Source organism: Epargyreus clarus, unplaced genomic scaffold (genome assembly GCF_041222505.1).
Source record: "Epargyreus clarus isolate Ecla_fem2 unplaced genomic scaffold, WU_Ecla_fem_2.2 ptg000017l, whole genome shotgun sequence".
NCBI lineage: Eukaryota > Metazoa > Arthropoda > Insecta > Lepidoptera > Hesperiidae > Epargyreus > Epargyreus clarus.
The window spans coordinates 8,435,199-8,458,572 of NW_027332225.1; the positions used below are offsets into that span (position 1 = coordinate 8,435,199).

The following is a 23,374-nucleotide window of genomic DNA, read 5'->3' on the forward strand; positions in this document are numbered from 1 at the left end:
GATGCCGTGTTTCACTATGCTATCGCCGCGTATTTTAAAGTAATCGTTTATTTAGTTGATATTTCATACAGCATACTATTTTATTCTGAAAAGTGTGCACAGTTTACTTCACGTATGTAAATATACGTGAAGTACTTTTTACCTTTTTCTCTCGTATCTCGCTTCCACAAACTTTGGGTCGGCAACAAAAACGCCAAAGGGCAGCCGACCACATGAAAGTCGAAAGTCCTTTACTTCCTCATTTACGTGGAACTTTTTGGAGTAAAACATTTAAACATTTGCCTCTGGCACATATGATTTATTCTCAGAAACATACGTATGAAAGAGATAAGCAATTATTTTCGTTAATATTAATATTCGAGTCGTGCGTATTCCGTCGGGAAAAAGGAAAAATTTAATAAAACTCTTCAAAGCAATCTGTTTACCCCCAAGCAATATTTCGATGGCAAAAGAAATCCACTGTTTATTAAGATAATTCCTTGAGAAAGTCGTAGACAAAGGTCATGAAAACGTATTTACTGTAGGGATGTGATGTAGTTCTTAAGGAGCCCCAATAAGCTTCGACATGATGTGAACGTGATTTCGTTACAAAGAAGCGCTCTTGAGTAAACGAGACCGCAAATGAACTACGAGTGGGTGTTGATAAAACCAATCTTAAGTTATGTTTTATTAATGTTTAAGAAGATGCTTTTTATACTCGCAGCCCCACACTAGGATGCCCTGTATAGTGGGTGCCATGGATACACATATAAACAAATACACAAACACCCATACCTAGAAAAATAAATTTAAATTCATCATTTAAGATATTTGTCAGCCCGGGGATCGAATTCGGGACCCTGCGCATCAAACCGATATGGTGACCAATCTATGGTCGTTACCGCAGATGTCTTACTACTCTAAAGGAAAACGTTGCTTATATAATGCAACTTTACAGGTATGTTTTTTTTTTATATGTAACCTAACGATAAGACAGACGGGCTGCCTGATGGAAAGCAGTCACCGTCGCCTATGGACATTTGCAACACCAGAGGAGTCGCCAATGCATCGCCGGCTTTGAAGGAGAGCTCTTTTTACACCCCTCTTGAAGAGCCCCATGTCTTAGTCCTGAGGGAATACCTCAGGAGGAAGTTCATTCTACATGTGTACATAATGCCCATTGACGATTCATACAAACTGCTTACATATAACACATACAAGTGGATTTTTATGTGTCAAAAACTAGGAGCTTTGCCAGCGTTAAAATTTTTCATAACTATTATACCATACATTCTATTAATACTAATGAATAGTAGTACAACAGGATTTTTAAAGGTTTTTTTTATGAGCCGTTAAAGGCTATACCGCTTATTTCCAGGGCATCCACCGATCTATTTCTGACCTCGAATAAAATTGCTTCACAAGTTTGTGGTAAGCGCGTTAATGGATTGCCACGACCATAATTATAACGTTCTACAAACCGACACTATGTAACATGAAATAAAGATTAATGTAATGAATACAAATGAGAATTGTTTACTATTTTCATACAATATGATGCGATAATTGCATTTATGCGGCATTGTGTACATATACGACAATTTATTCATGTTTGTGCATGGTTTTAAATTATTCCATTTAAACTCAATTATCGAGAGAAACGTATTATAAAATTATTTTATTTTATAGGTAAGTACTTACAATAAAAATGATATTATAGTAGTGAAAGTTTAGTGTTTTAAACTTAGTCTCTTAATGAAGAGTAGCGACGTTCGAATCTCTCTGATTATTCGAATTTACATGCGTAATAGAAATTCATTATCCCTTGTTCAAATGACGAAGGAAAAACTTCGCAAAATCTGAGCCTGAGTCCTAAAAAAAGTTCTCAAAGGTTCGTGAATTCTACCAATTCAAATTTTGTCACCTGTAAAGGAGACCCATGCCCAGTAGTAATGTTGGGCATGTTTACAATCAAAATAAATATTTTATTTATTTTTATTGTAAACATGCCCAACCATTGGATTGTTGGATACCATTATAAAAGGCATGCATTAGGTTGACAGCGTCACTTAACGATTAACCGTCGTAGAGTCAACTTACCCTGATGATGCTCCGTTTTGGAGCGAAACACGTGTTGGTGGTGGTATGTATGGAGGTGTATATTTTTAATTTTTGCATCTGCATGCATCCTTTGAGGGAGGGAGAGTGGTACATACTGCATGGTTTAAAATATATACCATCATACATATTTGTAGCGGATTGTTGCAAAGTAGTTTTAATCTTAACTTAATAAATATATATTTTTGTCTGATACATATTTAGATATGTGCAAAATGCCAAATTATAATAAGTTTTTTTTTTTTTTTATTTCGATGGGACTTTCAAACAGAGATAGGTCAAAGTGCGAGGGACATAGCTATGTCCCTCGCACATTGACTTTTTATCTGGTACAGTGGCTATTGTGACGTTACTCTAAATAGAATGAAAACACCTAAAATAAATTACAGTTACATTGTCTCCCGGACTAAATTGAAACGCCTTGTTTTTTTATAATATAGGAGTAGCAGACGAGCATGCAGTCCATCTGATGGTAAGTGGCTACTGCCACCCATAGACAACTCAAGATAGGATTGGATTCGCATCTGAGGTCGGCCACAGATGCGCCGCTATCTCTGAGGACTAAGCTGGAACGTCTCGGAAAAGTATGTCTCCCTTACCACACCCTTCAAACCAGAACACGCTTAACACTGCTGTTATGAGGCAGAAATAGATGTGGCAGTCGTGCCGCCGGAGTCGAACCACAAAGGGTCTACCACCTACAAATCATTTTATCAGAGTAATACGTCTTTATTCAACTCTTAAAATATTGTTAAGTGTAGTTGTAGTCCTCAAACCTTGAAGAAAAACCTTTTAAAATTTCACAACAAAATAAAAACAAGTACTTAAAACAAAGAGAAACCACATAATTCTACCACTTGGAATATTGATTTAACGGACAAATAACTAAACAGCAAGGATCTCGGGTCGAGATTGAGTTCATAAATCTGTTTTATTGTATTTAGCTGGAAGTTGTTGTTTTGGTTTCGCGGTAAAATAACATTACCCTTATTTAATATACGGTCAGAATGTAAATAAGTAACTATTTACTGATATGTTTCTCTTTAATTTTCATGTGTGTTAATTAATTTCTAAGATAGATTTACTCAAATCTAAAATGAACTCTCATTTCTAGAAAAGATTGTAATTATATGTAACATAGTGATAACAACAATATCACATATTGTTGTATTTGTAGTTATTTTTGTAATTGTAATTATATGTTTACAATATCTAAAATCTATTTGTGTTTTTGTCATATTGTATTTACGCCAAACTTAAGTATTACTATGTATGATGTTAATAATCACACTAATCTATGTTTTGTGTGTCGATTATGGAAATTTGACAATTTCTATACAAAACTAGAAATGTCAATTTTTGATCTTTGGTAAGCAAAACATTGGATAGATTGATTATTAAAAACACGTTAACTATGTAGTTTTTTATTATTTATTGCATATTATTCATGAGTTTCAAATTCCTAGAGGAACAGTAGAATTAACATTCTAGTTATCGCATAGCGAAACTTACATAACAAAAGCAAACAATTGATTATTTGTAAAAGTATACTTCCATAAAAGCTTTTAACAGCTGTATGGTAATTTAATACTTTAAATGTATCAGGAAAACCAAGTATCAACATTGAATTAAATCAACAAATTGGCCGAGAGCTCCAATTCCGCTCCTTTTTCCGTTTGTCGTACGAGAACGTGATCTGAATTTGGATTCCTGCAATCACTGTTTGACCCATATAACTGGTTCGTAAAGCCAAAACAGTAAATAAAATCTATCGTGGAGTAAAACTCACAGGGCCCGGGCAACGGCACGATCAACTTTCGGAATTGCATTAGAACTTAGACCGGGTATTCGTCTGATTTCGTCTTTGATTATCTGACGCGACTTTGTCGACTTTGGTCCAGTTGGATCTGGCTGGCCCACTTTTATTTCACTATTTTCTTTGGCAGTAAATGCAAATGCCAAATGAGAAACCAGTCGGCTTCCAAATCCAATTTTGAATCTGTTCGTTTAATTTATATTATAGTTTTGGGAATGCTTCTTATGTCGTAAAGACTACCTTGGATCTTATTAATTCCACTATATTTACTAAAACCATCGAACTTCAAAGTTATAAGTGAACAATAATGAAAAAAACATTGTGCTTATAAGTTAGATTTCTTTTCCAATACGAATTTATACGAATGTTTATTTTAGATAGTGCCATCCAAACAATAATAATCTAACGAAAGTTATGAAATGATTAAATAAATACAGACGTTGGTTCAAATAATATAGCTATTTTTAGGACTACAATAAAGAAAATAGTATGTAGGTTCTAATTTGTTTGTTTTACTTAATCGAATTCTTTCGACGTAGTTAAAAATGAAATAGAACCGTTTTACCCCCGAAGGGCATAAAACGGATATTTAGGTTTCAGCCGTAGCTTGAACCACATTGAGATTACCCCTTCAATATTCGTCATAATTATCTGCTATCTCGCTCTTTCTATAGGTGTTCTTCAACATTATTAGTATCCTTGTCTCTTTCTCGCATATGACAGGCAGCGCGCGGCGGCCATTTGATTCAGTACACAAGCCGGCAAGGCCCTTAAGGTGTGGTTCAAGCTACGGCTGAAACCTAAATATCCGTTTTATGCCCTTCGGGGGTAAAACGGTTCTATTTAGGTGTTCGAGCCTTCGCTTGAACCACATTGAGACGTGTTTACTATCTGCCGGCGCTGCCTAAGCGTACTGTGAAATCTCTAGAAAGCTGTAATAATCTTGCCATTTTATTATACTTAATAAAAATAATTAACAAGCTTATTGAATACACAGAACAACATAAAATTGAACCTGGTTACCCAAAATTAGTTCAACCAAACGACTTTTAACGACTAAGGATTTTAACTATGCAATGATTTTGCTTTCAGCCGAAAACGAAATCCTATGTCACAATAGTTGGAATAAACGAGTATGATTAATTGCTTGTTAAAACGAATTTATAATTATAAATAATCCGTCAATTTCTCCATATGAAAAGAAACTCTCTAATTTTAGTAGCGTTAAAATTTATATTATGTGGGTATATTTCTATTACTTGTATGTTATTCAATATGAAAATAAATTAATCCAATTCTATTTTGTTGAGAAATATTTTAAAATCTTGGTGCTAATTGCTCCATACAAGAAAAATATTAATTTTAACCTGTCTATATGTTAGGCTTCAAACTATGAATTTCGTAAAATACTGTGTACAGAGAGTCTTTTAGATAGTTGACTACTTTAGTGTCTCATGAGTTTTATTTTCTTAATTACCAAACCAATTATGTTTTAAGTAGCAAGCACAAAAACTATGCATGCGCATATTCTTATCATGGTAGGTATGCGATACAGGTCTGATAATTCCTATTTAAGTTAAGAAATATTTATGCCTTTTTGTTACAATATTCCTTATAAACTGTTATAAATCTTAAACTCTCCTTACTTCTTTCCACCTTTGGGTAAACATCCAGACCATAAGAAATCAAATCGGTTTTCAAATAGAATTTTGTAGAAAATAATATTTCATCACATCTTTCATTGAATAAACACTGAAGTATAAGGAAATAAAATTTCTTCTTGACACTTGACTTCTTGAATAAGAATAAACCGCACGTGTATCTATAAACGACGAAGAGAAGAGCATATAAAATCTTTCCTCTATTCTCTACTTGATTATTATTTTAGCTACTGATAGATAAGAAGCAAAAATAGCTTTTTAACCTTGCCAACTTAGCAAGCTGATTCAATTAACAAAATGATAGATTAATGGCGGGTTAAAATTTTGGTAACTAACTTCGGAACAGTATTGAACTATTGAGACCTTGAGCTACTTGATCCATTCGATTTGATGTCTACAATGTTTGAATAACTTTAAAATGTTATAAACTATAACGCATAAAAATTTTAGAGTCGACTTCCTCTTATAAACTCTCATTAAAAAGTTTTAGGTCTTAAACAATCCTTCCACATGAAACCGTCAGTCTAAAACTACCCAAACTCAGGCCAGTGGTTTAGAGCAGTCTGTTTTATTTGTATAACAAAAATATTTTCCCATCAATTGGGAATCAAGTGCAGAGCCTACTTGACATTGAAGTTTCGGTAATCCAAACTGATTCTCCTACAATACTTCAAAAGCGGAAATACGGAATGCGGAAAAGCGACGTGTGCAAATATTCTATACTATACCAAACATTATGTTATTAATGATGTATCTGAGGCGTTGGTGATGGTAAAGGAAATATACACTACAGTCTGGACCGTCACTTCTTGCTGAACGCGTCAATATATTATCTCACTCAAATAACGAGATTCCGATGCATGTAAGTCTATCTCGGGTTTTCTTCATTGCATGGATACTTTCTTCTAGATGCATCTTTCGTAGAACTTTTCCTCTCAACGGCGATCTCATCGTATAGTCAATAGTGTATTCAGTCATTTTATAGTCATATCCGTGTGTTATTCCACTGTATAGGTCAGGAATACATCGAGCTACTAAATGAAATAGGTGGCGCAGAAGCAGCTAACTTCTCAACTTCTCAATTTACTCATAATAATTTTAGTGATATCGTACTCGTTGATATGTAGCTTGTTGATGTAAATCATTGGGTTGTTCAATTAAAGCATTATTATATTATGTCCCCATCTAGACACCGGTAAAGAAGAGCACTGATGAAGTTCCTGCGAAAATAATTGTCTAAATCTTTCTGTAAAGTTCTGTAGAAAGTAGATAGGAAGTTCTGTAAATAGAAAAAAAATCTAAAATTTTGTAATCTATTTACAGACAGATGTAACATTTCTCTACCTTAAAATTTATTTTAATTTTCTTCAATTCCGACGATTCTTTTGCAGTAGATATAATATACTATTCCTTATTCGATTCACATTTATCATTATGAATGACAAGTTGTTGGTATTTTCTATCGTGTCCCAGATAATTCCCAAGTATTCTAATCTGGTTGCATTTGCTCAGGATGATTATACCTGATTCATTTGCCACCACAGTCTTCCTAACTAATCTTTTGTTAAACACAACATATTCTATAGGGTTAAAGGATCTTCGTGGGACTCCCGAAAGTTGTTCAGATAGACGAGTCGTAAATATTGCTTCCAAATTTAATGCGCGACTTAAGTCGTCGCGCTGATGTTGCGCTCGCCGAACCCAAAGGAAGAAGTGACATTTCGTAGGCCTACCTACAGGTCAGGTGTACCTTTACACTATGAAACCGACGATCCTCCGACATTAGAGAAATGTGAAAATGTGCCTGAAAGACATCCCGTCATATAATGTATTTAGTACCTACTGTTTTTGTATTGCTGACTGATCAGGCGAAAGGCTGGTGTGTAGAAGCACTTGTTGTGACAAGCCTACGTTAGATTTCTTCCTAATAGCCAGGACTGAGGAAAACAACTGTGACAAAATCGGATTAAATTTTGAAAGACGTAATCAAATAAATTCCTCAGCAACAATACATAGATATATGTGTAAATTAATTTCTCATAGAAGAGAGATATAAAGTACTTCTATACTCTTAAAGTCATCTTAAGTCGGTACTATGTCAACAAAAGCAAATTTGAGCTACAAAGTTTGTGAATTATATAATTATATACCTCATGTGTTTCTAATTGCTCTTAGGGGGTATTTTCCCATTAAGGCCGGTAAGGCAAGGCAAGGCGAACTAAAGGGAGCCATAGGTTTTGCTTACGCCCCCCCCCCCCCCCTCTGTAACTCTCAATTGAGTGTCGAGTACTCTGAGATCAAATAACTTTTAAGAGCGATTCTCTGTGACCTCTGGAATGTGAAATCTCTTCAAGAGCTTTGATTTTTATTAGGGTAGGGTAGAGGCTTTAGGCTTTTGTAATGAGAAACAAAAATATTATTGGCCTATATTACTCATTTTCATTTATATAACCTTATATATAATAAGTCATTTTATAAATCTCTTTGCGGTTTTCAAGGACTTTTGCTCGACATCCGCAAACATAATACAAACTAACATAAAACTAGGGACCATCGTGAAAAACTAGTTACTTTTTAATTACTGTGGGTGGAAGGAGTACCTGAACCACCATAACCACATCTGGATTTATTTACTCATGATTGTTCCCAAAATATAGGTTCTTTTTTTTTTTTTTTTTTAACCGTGTATAGTCTTTGGAACAATACACTAAAAATTAATAGGTTTAAGCATTAAAAAAAACTGAAATAGCCTGCAACCGTTACTGTGTCCCAGCGTTCTAATACAACAGTTACGAATTTATGACACAGTATACTGATCTCTATTTACAGCCTCTGGTGCATAAGCAATTGAGACACAAAAAAATTTGCCGAGTAACATATGATGTAACATTAAACGTGCGGCTCGACGGTCGCCGCTGAGCATTAGCTATTATAGTATAGTATAGCTCCGTTTCTTTAGCCAGGACCAAATTCGTGCCTTTTCTCATCATACAATTGTCTCTGGAATGGATTCAAAAGATGGACCCATATAGACTTCAGTAGAACAAAACAGAACTTTTGTTGCAATCACAATTTAATGTTATTTTTTTTTTTTTTTTTTTGTTTTGCCTGCATGACCGTGATTTTATTTGTTGACCAATTATTGTATTCCCTGTCGCAATGGTCTTGGATCCACTAAATTGTCTTTGAAGTCCCTAATTAGTTTAAAGGATCCTTCATATTTTTAAAAGTGATATGATAGAATATAAATTCCCTTCATCACATTACGAGAAGAAAACGACAGCCAAGAGGACATTTTAAAAATTTTACCTCTTATAGATTTATAGCTAGGATAGGCTATGATAAAAGTTGCAGATGCATTCCATCAATAAATAATTAATCTTTCAAAAGCGTCATAATAAAGCAGCTAACTCTGAAAGCAATGTTGTAAACTTGCGTCTACGGTAGTAATAACAGCCTTAATTAGCACGACTATTTCGCTTGGACATGTTTTAGAAGTAAGCGTATACAAAGTAATTAGTAAGAATTTCTGAAACCAAGCCCTGAATATGACAGAGAGCAACCAAGTCGTGAAGGCATCTTATATGCATTGGTAGGTATGAAAATCGTGGAGTTTCATATATCCTAAAACGTCGGATCACTTCAATGCAGGCGACTCTCATCCCGATATCTCTCGGCGAGGTATCTCCTTATGAGAGAGTATGTCGTCTCATGTACCTATGCCACATCGTCGTGTTATATGACCAAGGGCGACATATTGCTTTATGAGAGAAAATGTCGTATCTCTAAAAGATGCATGAAGCATCTAGGCCTGTTTATCGTTCCACCCCCGCCACGGTGGGATTCGAACCCACAATCTCCGGTACCAACAACCGGGCCGTTCCCATTGGGCTACAAGGCGGGTTAACATATCACCTCATATATACCACGCGTCGAACTATTTGTGACTTGAGACGACATCACAAGGCGTCGTTTCGCGAGAGAACATGTCGTCTCAAATATGCCAAAACGTGAAATTATCTGAATGAAGGCGTCGCCTCGCGAGACGACGTGTTCTCACATGACATAAGTTTTGTGAGGCGACTGGCATAAGTTGTGTCAGTTGAGACGACGTCGTCTCAATTAAAACGACACGTCGTCTGACATATTTGATTATCCAATCAAGGCGACATGACAATGTCATGCTGTCGCCTGATTTTTGGATGCGTCGAAAGAAACCATACTAAAAGTATGTCTCGACTCATCGCTGGGCCAGTAGGCGCCGAGCGGCAATAATTCATCGCTGAGCATGAAGCGTCGAGCGGATGAATTACGTTAGGTATTTTCTTTTGACAATTCTTCACATACGTGTTGATAGCATGAATATTGAAAGCGTACTGAATCAAATGGCCGCCGCGCGCTGCCTGTCATATGCGAGAAAGAGACAAGGATACTAATAATGTTGAAGAACACCTATAGAAAGAGCGAGATAGCAGATAATTATGACGAATATTGAAGGGGTAATCTCAATGTGGTTCAAGCGAAGGCTCGAACACCTAAATAGAATCTAAACATTATTTTAGCGGGCCCTATATTTCTGCCTTATTAAAATAAGGCTAGATTAGTATAGTAGGTACCAAAAATAAACAGACATGAAAATTTTGACATAAAGTAATTAAAAACCTACATGAATACTTATTCTTTAAAATACGTGTTTAAATAGTTTACTATCCTAATCTCTTAACCCACCATATATTTATTTTTATACGTATAGTCACAAGTATCTAAAAGGTCTATTTTACAGGTCACTTGTCAGGACCAAGACCTGTATTTATTTTATTTTACTTACATAAACTTTCAGCAATATTCTTGTTCTTAACTTTCTGAACTTCTTATATTTCTCGACCCTTCCTCAACTCGAGTTTCCACGTTTCTTGATTAGTTTGCTTATAACTTAGTCTTATCAGTTGGTTCTTCAAACTCTGCACTTATTCACAGATTGCTAATAAATTCCTTGTCTTCGATAGGTTCTTCGGTGGATGGAGGGAACAGCGAGGATGTCACAGACACCTTCTTCCTCAGCAACGGCACGATGTCTCCCGACATCGTCGTGCAGCCGACCTTCGACAACTCCACCAAGAGGGAGTACACCGCAGCAGTGGGCCAGCCCGCCTACTTGCACTGTCGAGTGAAGAATCTGGGTGATCGATCGGTAAGCATGTTTTGAGGTCTTTTTTAACTACCACATTTAGTAGTACCACCACACCTATTTATATCATCAAGCACTTGTTGTGCTTCAGTGGAAGGGGGTGAATACCGGTCCACCTACATATGAGGCAACATCTTAGTCCTCAAGACTGGCAATACATCGGCTTCAGGCAGAAGCCCTCTCCTGTATGAAGTAAATTAAAGATGTTCCTTTCATTATATTATATACAATTAAACATACACACCACATAGGTAAATATGTACTGGAAAACTCAAACTTAACAGGTAAATCAAGATATTTAACCACATAAGCAATTCATATAAAAAGATCGAAAATGAAATCACATTGGGACCCTTGCTTACAAAGTAATTGCGTTCTTTGATCTCAAAGCTGTGTTTTTGCATTTCTTTTAATCGATATTCCAAACGATTCACATATTTAGAAAACGTGTTTTAATACAAATGCAAATATATATAAATATATCGTCATATTTATATATTTTATTTTTTTATTAATATTTTGGTGATAGCGATGCAATATTTTAAGGGTCAAATTATGTTCATTTGTAGTAAGTGTAGAATAAAAAGTGCAAATTTAAAGGCAGAGTATCGCTTCAATGGCTCATTTTGAAAATTAGCGCATGCTTAACAAGACCCCTCTGTATGTCAATCCTTGACCCAAATACCCTTAGGCACCGTTTATGGAGTCGCGTAGCGTAGAATGTGGAGTGCAGCTATTGGCCAAAGATGCATGTTATAGTAGCTTTTAGATTTCGCTGTTTGCCACACAGGCAAATAGGTCGAAACGTTGATATAGGCGCGTTATAAATGCTCAAATCTATCCAAATTTTGTATAGATTATTTGAAATTTTGTATAGTGTATGAAAGATCGAAATTTGACAATGTCTAGTATTGAAAATATTGTCAAGTGTCAAAAGATTGATTAATTATAATAATAACTGTGAATATTGGATATAATTATGTTGCTCACGAATAATACAAACAAAAAAAACCATTTAAATTTTAATCTTTCAGTACCTACTAGTATTTTAAGTAAAATTTACAACTTGACTGTGATAAAGAAATACGCAAGACTCAATAATCTACGTTAATATTTCAAAAAATAGCTTCCGTATGTTTCTTCGTAAAAGTCAAAAACTTGTCGATAAATTGACTTGTTTTACACAACGTGTTTTATACACTTTTTCATATAAGTTTCAACGGCAACGAGAACGAAACTTTTATTTACTTCCCTAATAATTAATATCAGACTGAGCCCCGGCGGAGCGTGGCCCGGTTTAGTTAGTGGAAAATAAAATTTCGAAATAGATTCTTGCCATTCATTTGTACTTTTTGTCATAACTACTTTCTCGTTAGGTTTAAAGACTCAGAAATCTAGCAAAAAATCACTTATCACGACTATTATGAACGTCTCCTACGTTTGTTTGGTAGCGATAATCGAAATTAAAATTTACCTGAAATGCATTTTCAATTTTCATGTTTATTATATATTTTACTGCTCTATTTCAACTATAACTCGACCACGAACCTAAATTTTAGAATAATGTCTAAAAATTGTCTATTTCATGCAGAATATATTCCCGCGATGCTCAGAGCAAACAATGTACAGGAAGTACCAGGAAACCCATCATTTCTCTGAGAGCAGAGCAAACAGACAATCAAATCGACAGTTTCGACGAAAATCCTGTGAAATTTTATTTTTCCGTTAGCATGGTCAACAGATATTCCATTAAAAGACCTTAATCGTTTTGAATCTTTCATGTGCCACATGAAATTTACAATGCGTTCAATTTTCATTATGTTTGGTCGGCTCAAAGAAGATTTATCTATTTTTCGAGCAAAAAGTCTGTTAAAGCTTTTCGCTTTTCCCTCTGTCCTCATTCTCGAGTTGCCTGTAATCTGCGAGAATCGGGGTTTGTGTCAAGAAAAATGAAAATACCCGCCGCCGAATTCAGAGAAACGAGTTTTCTCACAAAGAACTTTAGCCAATATACGGAATAACAGTTCGGGCCTTGATTTCCTTTCTTTGAACTTAGTTCACCAGAAAAAAATGCGCGGTTCTAAGAATAAAACGTATGTGAATATCGGCTCTGAAACCTAAAGATAAGCCTATTTTTCTTTATTTCGAACACAGTATATATTATAAGAAATATGATATTATTATAAAATTTGTGTGCAATTACAATATACTGAAGTTGTCAGGTAAAATAATGCGCCTTCTTTTATGTGTAGATATGTATTAACTTTAACAATACAATTGTACAGAAAATGTTTACGGCTCAACGTCTCGAATCGCAATGGCCGCCCGTTCCGTTCCCACCCTCGGGTTTTAACAAGGTCAACAATTAATATTTTTATACTAAATGTGTAGGTATTTGGAAATATTTTTACGTAGGTATTCAGAATGATTTAGCCATGTAAATTATTACTTAGATGTAGGAATCTCTAACAAATGCAACAGTTCAAGAGTAAGCAACAATGCAAGTAATTTGTAAATGTATTCAGATACCTTAAATTTGAAATAAGGAGAAATGTTCTTTGCCTTATTTGTTGCTTTAATAATGAAACACGTTCAAAATGTTAATTGTTGTTGGTTTCCAAAGTTTAAGCCCGCACGGACTGAGTATATGAAAATTCTCACCCAAACACTCCGAACTAGGAGAAATTCGCAGAAACCCATATGAAAGAGACCCTCTGTTAGTAAAATTAATTAACGTCACATATAACCTCGTACGGTGTGTTTTGTATGGCCTAGGCTTGTATTATACATGCCCTAAGACGCCCTAAGACGCTGGCGTGATAGGCTCCAGGAGCCACGGGGCGCACGCCAACGCGTGGTCCGTGCGATCCTGCCCAGCTTCCGAGCTTGGCTAGAAAGGAAGAAACGCGTCACCTACCGGCTGACACAGGTGCTCACCGGACATGGCTGCTTCGGTGAGTACCTGCACAGGATAGGCAGGGAGGCCTCAGCGCAGTGCCATCATTGCGGCCATGCCCAGGATTCTGCGCAGCACACCCTCGAGGACTGCCCAGCGTGGCAACCCGAGCGGCAGATCCTGGTGCAGAATATAGGGCCGGACCTCTCCCCGGAGACTGTTGTTGCGGCAATGGTCCGTTCTGGCGAAGCGTGGGATAGCGTGGTCGCGTTCTGCGACCGCGTTATGCTCGCAAAAGAGGACGCCGAACGGGCCAGGGAGCGCGCTGATCCCGCGCGGAGAAGGAGACGCCGAAGGCGTAGATAGCGCCCCCCGGCGCGGTGTCCCTGTAGTCTCGGGAGTAGAATAGGGCTACGGTATCCCCTGCCTGTCGTAAGAGGCGACTAAAAGGGGGCTTCCGGGGTTGCGGGTGGCAAGAGTGGGAGCTCGGACCGTCCAGCAAGCAACCCCGGGAAGGACGACGGTATGTGTGGTCGCATACCGTCGTAAACACCAGATGGTGTGGGAGGAGCCAAAAGTGCTCCCCCAGGGTAGAGCCCGATCGGGGCATTGCGCTTGGAGGACTCCGGTTGTGTTCCCTCGGAGATCCCGGAGTTCTCCAACAAGCGTTGAGGACGACCACCGGGGGGGTTTTAGTGCGGTAAAAATCCCACATAACCCGGCGTCGCTCCCACGTCGTCGGGTACCTTTTGAAGGTTTCCCCCTCGTAAACAAAAAAAAAAAAAAAAAAAAAAAAAAAAAAAAGGCTTGTATTATACATACTCGTGATCTTTATTATTTATAACTCGCAAAGATCGCAAGTGAAATTGCTCAAAGTAAAGATAATCCGTAATCAACCCTTGATAGGATTAGATATTCCAACCTGAGCTCGGCCACAGATACGCCGCTACCCCTGAGGACTAAGCTGGAACGCCTCGGAAAAGTATGTCACTCTTACCTCACACTTCAAACCAGAATACTGCAGCGCTTAACACTGGTGTCATTAGGCAGAAATAGATGTGGCATTGGTGCCACCGGAGTAACCACAAAGTGTTTCTACCTTCAAAACTTCACATCACGTCGTTGGATTCACACAGATGTTAGAAAGTGCTTATGACATAACGTAAGTTAGTAATCGTAATGTTAGTAATCGCTAACAGATGCACGTAGCACCACATTGAATAGGAACACAATCCATACACTATAACCTTTCCACTTGATTGATATGAATGATAGGAACGTGCCAAGAGTAACTATATCACGTTGGGCTTGTGACGTGATACGTTTCAAAACGACAGATTAAAATCGTAAGACATGTCCTCGGACTAATTCTTGTAGCTTTTGTACTAATACCTACTAGTACTAATTTTGTAGCTTTCAATGATGATGCAAGAAGTGAAGTTTATTATAGACACAGCTTAAATTAATATACTATACTATCTTATATATTTATTTCTGAGATACTAAAATAGTATGTTATTGGCCGCTTTTATAAAAATATAGAACGCAAATATCGAGGAATTTTCAAAAATGAATATCGCTTATTTTTAGCCAAAATATATATATTCGAGGTTCTATTATAAAGCCGAAAATAAATAAAAATTGGTCAATTAGGCGCTTGCTTAGTATTCCATACAATATCTACATGAGCTCATATAATATATTTTTGTTACTCATTTCTCAAAAAAGAGTCGTCTTTCATTTGTATGAGTCTGATTTCTTATTTTGCGCTCACATAATTACAGATTTGACGCTTGCAGATATTTGTTTCTTTTTGAGGACAAAAACAAACAACGTTAAAGTCGTTTGTTGTATGAAGATAGAGGTCCCTTAAATCTAAATTTTTGTTTTCGTTTGTATACCTTCATTACTAACACAATTTCGGGGAAAATTTTAAGCAAACTATAAAGTTTTAAAATATACAACCCATTAAATATAGGACAGACCGCCAAATAAAACAAAAATGGTTACACTAGCGATGCCGTGAAGCTCTTTCATCATAATAATTATAATGATCATAGTAGCTCTTGTGCTCGAAACACTAGCCCATCAAATTATGTTAGGGGCGAGGCTTATGTTATTCAATTAAGCATCGAAAACATGTTGATGACTTAATCGGTCTGGTACGCAGAGGATTCATGGTTCGATTCCCGGTCAGGTATATATATTTTTAAAAGTTTGAAATAGCAACCAATAGTGGTCACTGCCTCTGATGAACATCTATAAAAGAAACTCCCCGTAGGATAATCATTCTATCTGAATCCGATCACAGTTGCGTTTCCATCTCTGGGAACTCAAATGGTCGCCTCGCTAAGTAAATCAAGAACTACTTCACGCTAGGTGTGGTGGTAGTAACTCTCTGGTCGAACTATTAACTTCGATCTAAGTAATCAATTTAAAGTACCATTCTAAGTTTCAATATTTTATACATTTCTGTATATCTGTGACAATCAGAATACACATAATGCTGTTTGGGGTCTATCAGTCTAAAAAATGTCAAGTTCATTTCTCTTGAAATCTCAGAATTTGTACAATTTCTTTATCAATCGGATTGAGAGGTCGATCTTTGCGACAAATTCGGTTCTGACGTACATACAAAACATGGTATATCTATTGATTTACTATGTACAGAACGCTACAATGTGGTTCAGACGAGTCACATTCATCCATTGAGAGGCGGAAGGTTCGGGAAAACGAGGGTGCATGATTTATCGTTCTATTACAGTTTTCCAACTATTTGCTGATAGCTTTCCTTTCGAGTAAAGTTTTGAGCGAAACCTTTTATCGCTTTCAGGCTTACGGATTAGGCGTTAAGTAATGATCTACCTATACAGTACGTTTTTTTACTTATAGAGTTTATTAGGTACAGTAGGTTAGGTTAGGTTAGGTAAGTGTATTGTATTGAGAATTAGTAAGGATGTGGAATACAGATTACAGTAAAATTGTTTTAAGCGGATTATCGGATTTTCGTATTATACTTTGATTACAATGAACATAGTAGTAATCATAAATAAAGCTTTAAAATTAAAGTCAAAAAAATGTAAAGACCACATACTATTTTACTGCATTTTTATGTAATAAAGTGTAGCATTGATAAAACACACAGGCAGGTGAAACAGAATTAATTGATTCTTGAGGTCAGCAAAATATATATTGCTTCTCCAAGAGAATAAATTGAAATGCCCATTGTGTATATCATATCCCGTGTACCATATAGAAACCCTTTTTATAATATGGAGTAGCAGACGAGCATGCAGTCCATCTGATGGTAAGTGGCTACTGCCGCCCATGGACATCTGTAATCGACTCCAGATAGGATTAGATATTCGTACCGGAGGTCGGCCACAGATGCGCCATTACCCCTGACAACTAAGCTGGAACGCCTGGGAAAAATATGTCTCCCTTACCACACCCTTCAAACTAGAAAACAGCAGCGATTAACACTGCTGTTATGTAGGTGTGGCGGTGGTGCCGCCGGAGTCGAACCACAAAGGGTTCTACCACCTTCAACACTGTTGTTATAAACAGAAAACAAAAGCGAACTTCGGCGCATACAAAAAACACAATTTAAATTTCCAGGGGCTTACATATGAATGGAAGCTAAAGTTTATGTTAAAGCGTCTTACACGTGAAGCGAGTTCATGAATACTTCGTATGTTTAAGTTAAGACGTCATTTGCATTGTTGTTTCGTGGAGTTTTGAGAATCCCAGGAGATTTCACTGTATTAAGTTCGGGAACTTCGTTTGTTTTGGTCTCAAAGTTTTCTAACAGAAGTCTAGTATACACATACTGTCTGGACTTCGTGTCCATTTTACAGACAGCAGTGTTTGGAAGAGCCACGTTAAAATGTGAGGTAAATAGACTAAAACCAGTGTATATAGTATCAACGTTTTATCTTTCTGAAATTATTTCTATATAACTGTTTCATTGTATTTTTGGTTTCCGTTATAGTTAGTAGTAATGAATTACTAATACGAATATTAGTATAAAAATCAGATGTCATATCTACCTAAGCTTCGAACCTTGGATCTGCGATTGAGAGGTGGAGTTTTAACCATTAAGAGATCATTGCCTTTGCAAAGCTATCAATGCCAAGGATCTACAATATGCCCATAATGCTATTAGTACCTACCTACTTAGTACTCACCTCTATAAGACAGAAAAAAACACTAATAAATAAAAAGTACAATTTCAAAGAAATTGATAAAGATATCTCTTTTAAAACTCCAAAAATTACCAGCGAAATACACGGAAATAAAAATAAATACCGCGCTTTGTCCCAGTAGACAAACGTAATTATATTGCACGTTATATTCACCGAGATGTCTCGTTTCACAAAAAACCCTGCGCTCAAATTACGGTTCCCCGACAATGGAGCGGCACTTTTGAATTTCATAATTTCAGGCGTGAAAGGAGGAGTATAATAGCGTAAAACAATTTCAGTAAGAGTTGCCGCAAACACGGCCATAACTTCCGAGGAGGGTAACCGTAAAAATCGGGCGAAGGCGGCAAAGTCTCTATTTGTCGGCATCACGCCACGTTAAACACATCGCGACCGTAAAGATTCGCATACATTGTAGCGAAAGCTGAAGGTATTGAGTAAGGGCGTTGTTTGACCGCAATCGATTAGCTAGAGATTCAAAGGTTACTGCAATTGTTGTTGATTTCTTGTACCTCGTTGTCAACTGCTTATTGTCCCACAGCTGGACATGGGTCTCCTCTTAGAGTAAGATCACTAAGGTGTGTCCTTACTTTAAGATCCATAGTTCATTACTACTCGGAAAGGGCGTATTGATATATTCTACACACCCCTGTAGTTCTCAAGGGTTTCTTAAGACCTCTCAACCAATCTACCATCCAACCAACGGTAGGTATAACATAGGTATTACTTTACAGTTAAATCTTCCGGCAATTTAATGTTCAATACATCGTCAATTAAATATAAATAGAATAATTATAGTTTAAAAACTAAAAACCACACTAAAATCGCACAAGTAAAATGGTTAATCCTGATTCCTGATGAACCTGATGAGGTGAAACGGATTAAATTATTTAAATCGTGTATTGTCATCGGTTCTTGATAATTGTTCAAAATTTTAAATTAATCGGGATGTTCAAAGTGGGTAAAAATCGAGTTCAAAAATTCAGGCTAATAAAACCGTGGTAATGACAAATTATATCGTCATCATATTAATGTATTTGTACTATATTACAACGTTGGTGACACAACATTTACATACGGTAAAAGGATGTTCTCCCGAAAACGTATAGATTACAGTGTCAAATCGGATATTAAGACTTCTCGGCTAGGGAGCGATATGTCTTATTTACGTATATAATTTCTTTTACATGAAAATATTTCCTCTCTTAAACTTTACCAATAAGTGGTGAAACAAGTCTGTGAAAATAGGATTAAGTTTCCCGAGTTCGACTCCCAGTCAAAATAAATCTAAATAAAATAAAACAAATTATATAGATGAATTTAATTGAATATAATAAATACAAATAGGAAACTTACAGTGAAAAAAGCGCTATATACAAATCCTTATGGTGAAACACGGCCTAACACTAAACGGTTGTAACACCGATAATGTGGCAGACACGTGTAATAAAGCAGTCATGTGTGACGTGAACACTGCCGGCTTGTCTGTAAATATGCCGAATGAACGGATTTGCGTTATGTCTACACGAGAAAGCATCTTATAGGCATATACTTGTAGTTCTATACAAGTGTTCCATATGAAATATTTTTGGGACAAATGGTATAAGAGGAGATAAAGCGGACTTCGTGATAAATAATAGTACAGGAGCTAAATAGGTAATAACTGATGATGATACTTAAAATGATAAAAAAAAATTTAACGTTAAAACTACTATTAATCTTCACAACATTGTATGTAGATAATTTATTGTTACGAAAATCTTACGTAATCCTAAATAATAAATATTATTATGATAAACAGTCCAACAAACAACTTCTTAAAAAATAATGTTTCCGAAATATTAAAATTTTGCACGCAATAATCTTTTAAGCGCAGACCACGCAGAAGCGACGAGAGGCTTGGTCGTGGAATAGAGATATTCTTTAATTAAATATCAATATTACATACACACAAAAACGTTACAACTATATAAGTAAACGTAAAACTAACAGAAGAACTATTTTTTCTACTTGTTCACCGCTTTAGCGAAAGTATGTCAAAAATACAAGTGTCCAGCCTTTTTAGGTATATGGTCTCTGGCTTAGCCACTCCTTAGAGTTTCAACTTTTTTCTTTTTAATGTACATTTAATTATTCTATCCTAGCCTTTACTGACATTTAATTATTCTACTGAGTGTGGAACGATTATTAGTCTTAAATAATCTAATTTATCGTAGGAAGTTTAATGGAGATCATAAACTTTTACAAGGGATTGTGAAGGGATAAGTATTTAACTCTGGTTATTAATGTTCAATATTCAAAAGATAATAAAATAATTTGATTTTATGTTCATTTTCACTGTAAATAAATATGTACCTAATATTGATAGTTGCTGTGTTTTGTGAGAATAACAGCACATTTATTTGTCACGAGCTTTTGCCCGCGGCTTTGCTCGCGTTACGAAGTAATATTTTCATCCCCTATTTTATCCCCTTGGGAGTAGAATTCATCAAAATCCTTTCTTAGCGGATGCCTACGTCATAACATCTACCTGCATGCCAAATTTCAGCCCGATCCGTCCAGTGGTTTGGGCTGTGCGTTGATAGATCACTATGTCAGTCAGTCACCTTTGAGTTATATATATTTAGATTTCTAAGTATATGAAGGGGTATAAATTCACATTTTATATTAATGTAAGTCGTTTTGTATTTATTATCACTTATTACAGCGTACTGTTTAAAGACTTCAATTCAATTCAAAGGTGTTCACTCGTCTAAAGTCTTAGCATATATGTATGAACATTGAATATGCTGAGTAATGCTAAATAAGAAAATTTAGTAGCAAAATAATACCAAAAGTACAAAATACTTACGAAATTCGAGTAAATCTACCTCCTAATCCCTAATCCTAAAGACAAAGCAGGTCCAAAGTAGTCCAAACATAACGTTATAATTAAATTACGAAGTTTCCAAGCATAACTCGTCTTATTTCTCAGATTGACAAATTATTGTTATAACAACTGTTCGTATTCTCTTTGCGTAACAATTTCCATCATTTCAAAGTAGCTTATTGACTTGTTCCACCTGTAAGATGCGCAAGATAAAAGATAGAGTTTAAATAGCTTTCAATTTTATAAAAATGTGTAAAAGTATTTGAACGTCGTAGAATTTCGTGGTTTGGCTCTGGAACTACCTCCACGATCACTCCTTGTTTCTGCCTAATTCTAGCACTGTTAAGCGCTGCTGGTTTAGTGTAATAGGGGACACGTAGTTATCCAAGGCGTTCCAACTTAGTACTCAGGGGTAGAAACGTATCTGTGATAGGCTTCAGTTATAACTTCTGTTCTCACCCTTCTCATTCTGAAAGGGAGCCGGAAGAAGGAGTTTAATGTGTTGATAACGACGATAACCTCTGTTCAATATAGATTTGGTTACAAATGTCCATCGGACGTGACCACTTACCATCAGGTGGACTGCATGCTCTTTTACTATTTCAATCTTATAAGACCATAAAGGGTTGCAGACGCATATCTTCTCGCTGAGCATGGTACCCATTCTTCGACGGATCTGAAACAAATCCCTTTCCCGAAGAAGTCAAAGTAATATCAACGTAACAAACGCACTTATAACTTTGCGGGGAATAAAAAAGATTTATTCACATATTCCAAAAGTTGACCGGCTAAAGCGATTTTTTTCTGGGACAAGTTATGGATTTCTAACATTAAGTTCTGTTGTAAGTTACAAGGATTTCACCGCTGACCGCTCCATTAGTACAATTTTTTTTGTTAACGAGGAGGAAACCTTCAAAAGGTACCCGGTGCCGTGGGAGCGACACAGGGTTCTGTGGGGCTCTTACCGCACCAAAACCCCCCCTGTGGCCATCCTCGGCGCTGCGTTAAGGGCTCCGGGATCTCCAAATGAACGCAACAACCCATTAGTACATACCTAAGTTTCTTGTAAGTCAACTTTTTTTTACGGATCTTTATTCATACGGTGCATTATGGGTATGTGAACAGTTTAATATTAATTTTGGCAAAGAGTTTGGTGTCAATAATTACGCAGGTACCTATACGGAAGAATGTAACTACAATTTTGAAATTTATTTAATCAAACATGCATCATTGTTTATGCATGTAATAGTAGAAAAATAAAAAAAAGCAATGAAATAAATTTTTACTACAAAAACGCTTCGAAATCACAGAGATTATTTTTTTGTAATTACGTAAAAACGTTACATGTTACATTTCGATGTTGACACATTGCGTCCCAAATTGAAATTTTCTGGCACGCCTACACATTTTGTAGTCTGTTTGAAGTGAAATACCAAATTACACCGTCGAAAATAAATCAACTGTACTGTAAGGTCAAAAATAATTATAAGTGACGCTAATGGTGTAATCTTATGTAAGAAAGAATTAGCAGAAGTAAGCGAGAATTCAATCCATTTTATCAAATGGATTACCGTAAATGGTCAATACCATCCATGGACATCAGATCTATAGTCCATATCAAATGAAATTGCAATCTTACCTTCTAATTGCAGTGTTACTAGTCCTTTCACCGTTATAGCAAATGATAAATCAATTCTAATACGCACATAATTTAAAAATATCGTAGATACCTGGAATTCGAATCCCATTGCCCTCAATTAAAAGACCGAGTTGAAACCAATAAGGCTATCAATGCTTGTTCTATACATATTTGATATCCTTAATCATCATAAAAAAAACATCTTAACATTAATCCAGTAAAAACATCTCCTATTTTCAAAGGTAAGTCCAATAATTTGACAAGCGAAACGCGCGCCCCTAAACAAGCTAAGATTCTATTAGCCCGTTCCGATTTATCGAACGTGACCTTTCGACCGCTTGTTACAGTCATGTGAGATTTGATTTTGTGTAAGTGCTATAGGAAATGTCGCGTGTGGTGGCCAAACCTCGCCGGAATAAAGTAAAGAGAATTGGGTCGTTTGCGGGCAGGCAAGTACTACATTTTGGAACAAAGCCAGCCAAAGCCGCGGCGATTTTGTTTATTTTTATGCTGTAAAAATATTGTAGTATGACGATTCTGCTTGTAATAATGCCATTGTTCCATTTGTTTTATGATGGGAGTGACAGCTATGGGAAGCCAGATACTATAGGCTAGAATTCAAATATGCTTCGAAAGCTCTTTCTACTCGTAGCTCACGAGACAATCCACGAAAACGTTTGACAGTAAATCCAGTTTTGCGGGCACGATAATTTTACACAAACATACAAACACAAGAATAGATATCACCATTTAACTAGATATCTTTTAGGCGAATGATCAAACTTGGGAACCGTCTCAAAATAGATTCCGCTGATTCACACGAATCATCTATCTCCAAAAATAAATATAAATATTGATATCGTTTTACTCAATGTAATGATTAGTATATCCAAGCAGAAAAATAACGCCTGCTTTTAAGGGCAATTGGTGCGGTAAAACTGGGGTTTAATAAAATATGTACAAAGAGGCAACACTTTGTTATCTGTTGCCGAATAATGTTTCTCCG

At 36.2% G+C, this 23,374-nt stretch overlaps 1 protein-coding gene across 1 annotated transcript in view; it reads left to right on the forward strand.

The window, feature by feature from the left end:
• LOC140749238 (zwei Ig domain protein zig-8) overlaps positions 1-23,374 on the forward strand; it is a 71,824-nt gene that overhangs the window by 34,555 nt on the left and 13,895 nt on the right. The window contains exon 2 of the mRNA XM_073082284.1: positions 10,581-10,765. Coding sequence (XP_072938385.1) covers positions 10,581-10,765 — 185 coding nt within the window. The remainder of the gene's footprint in view (positions 1-10,580; positions 10,766-23,374) is intronic.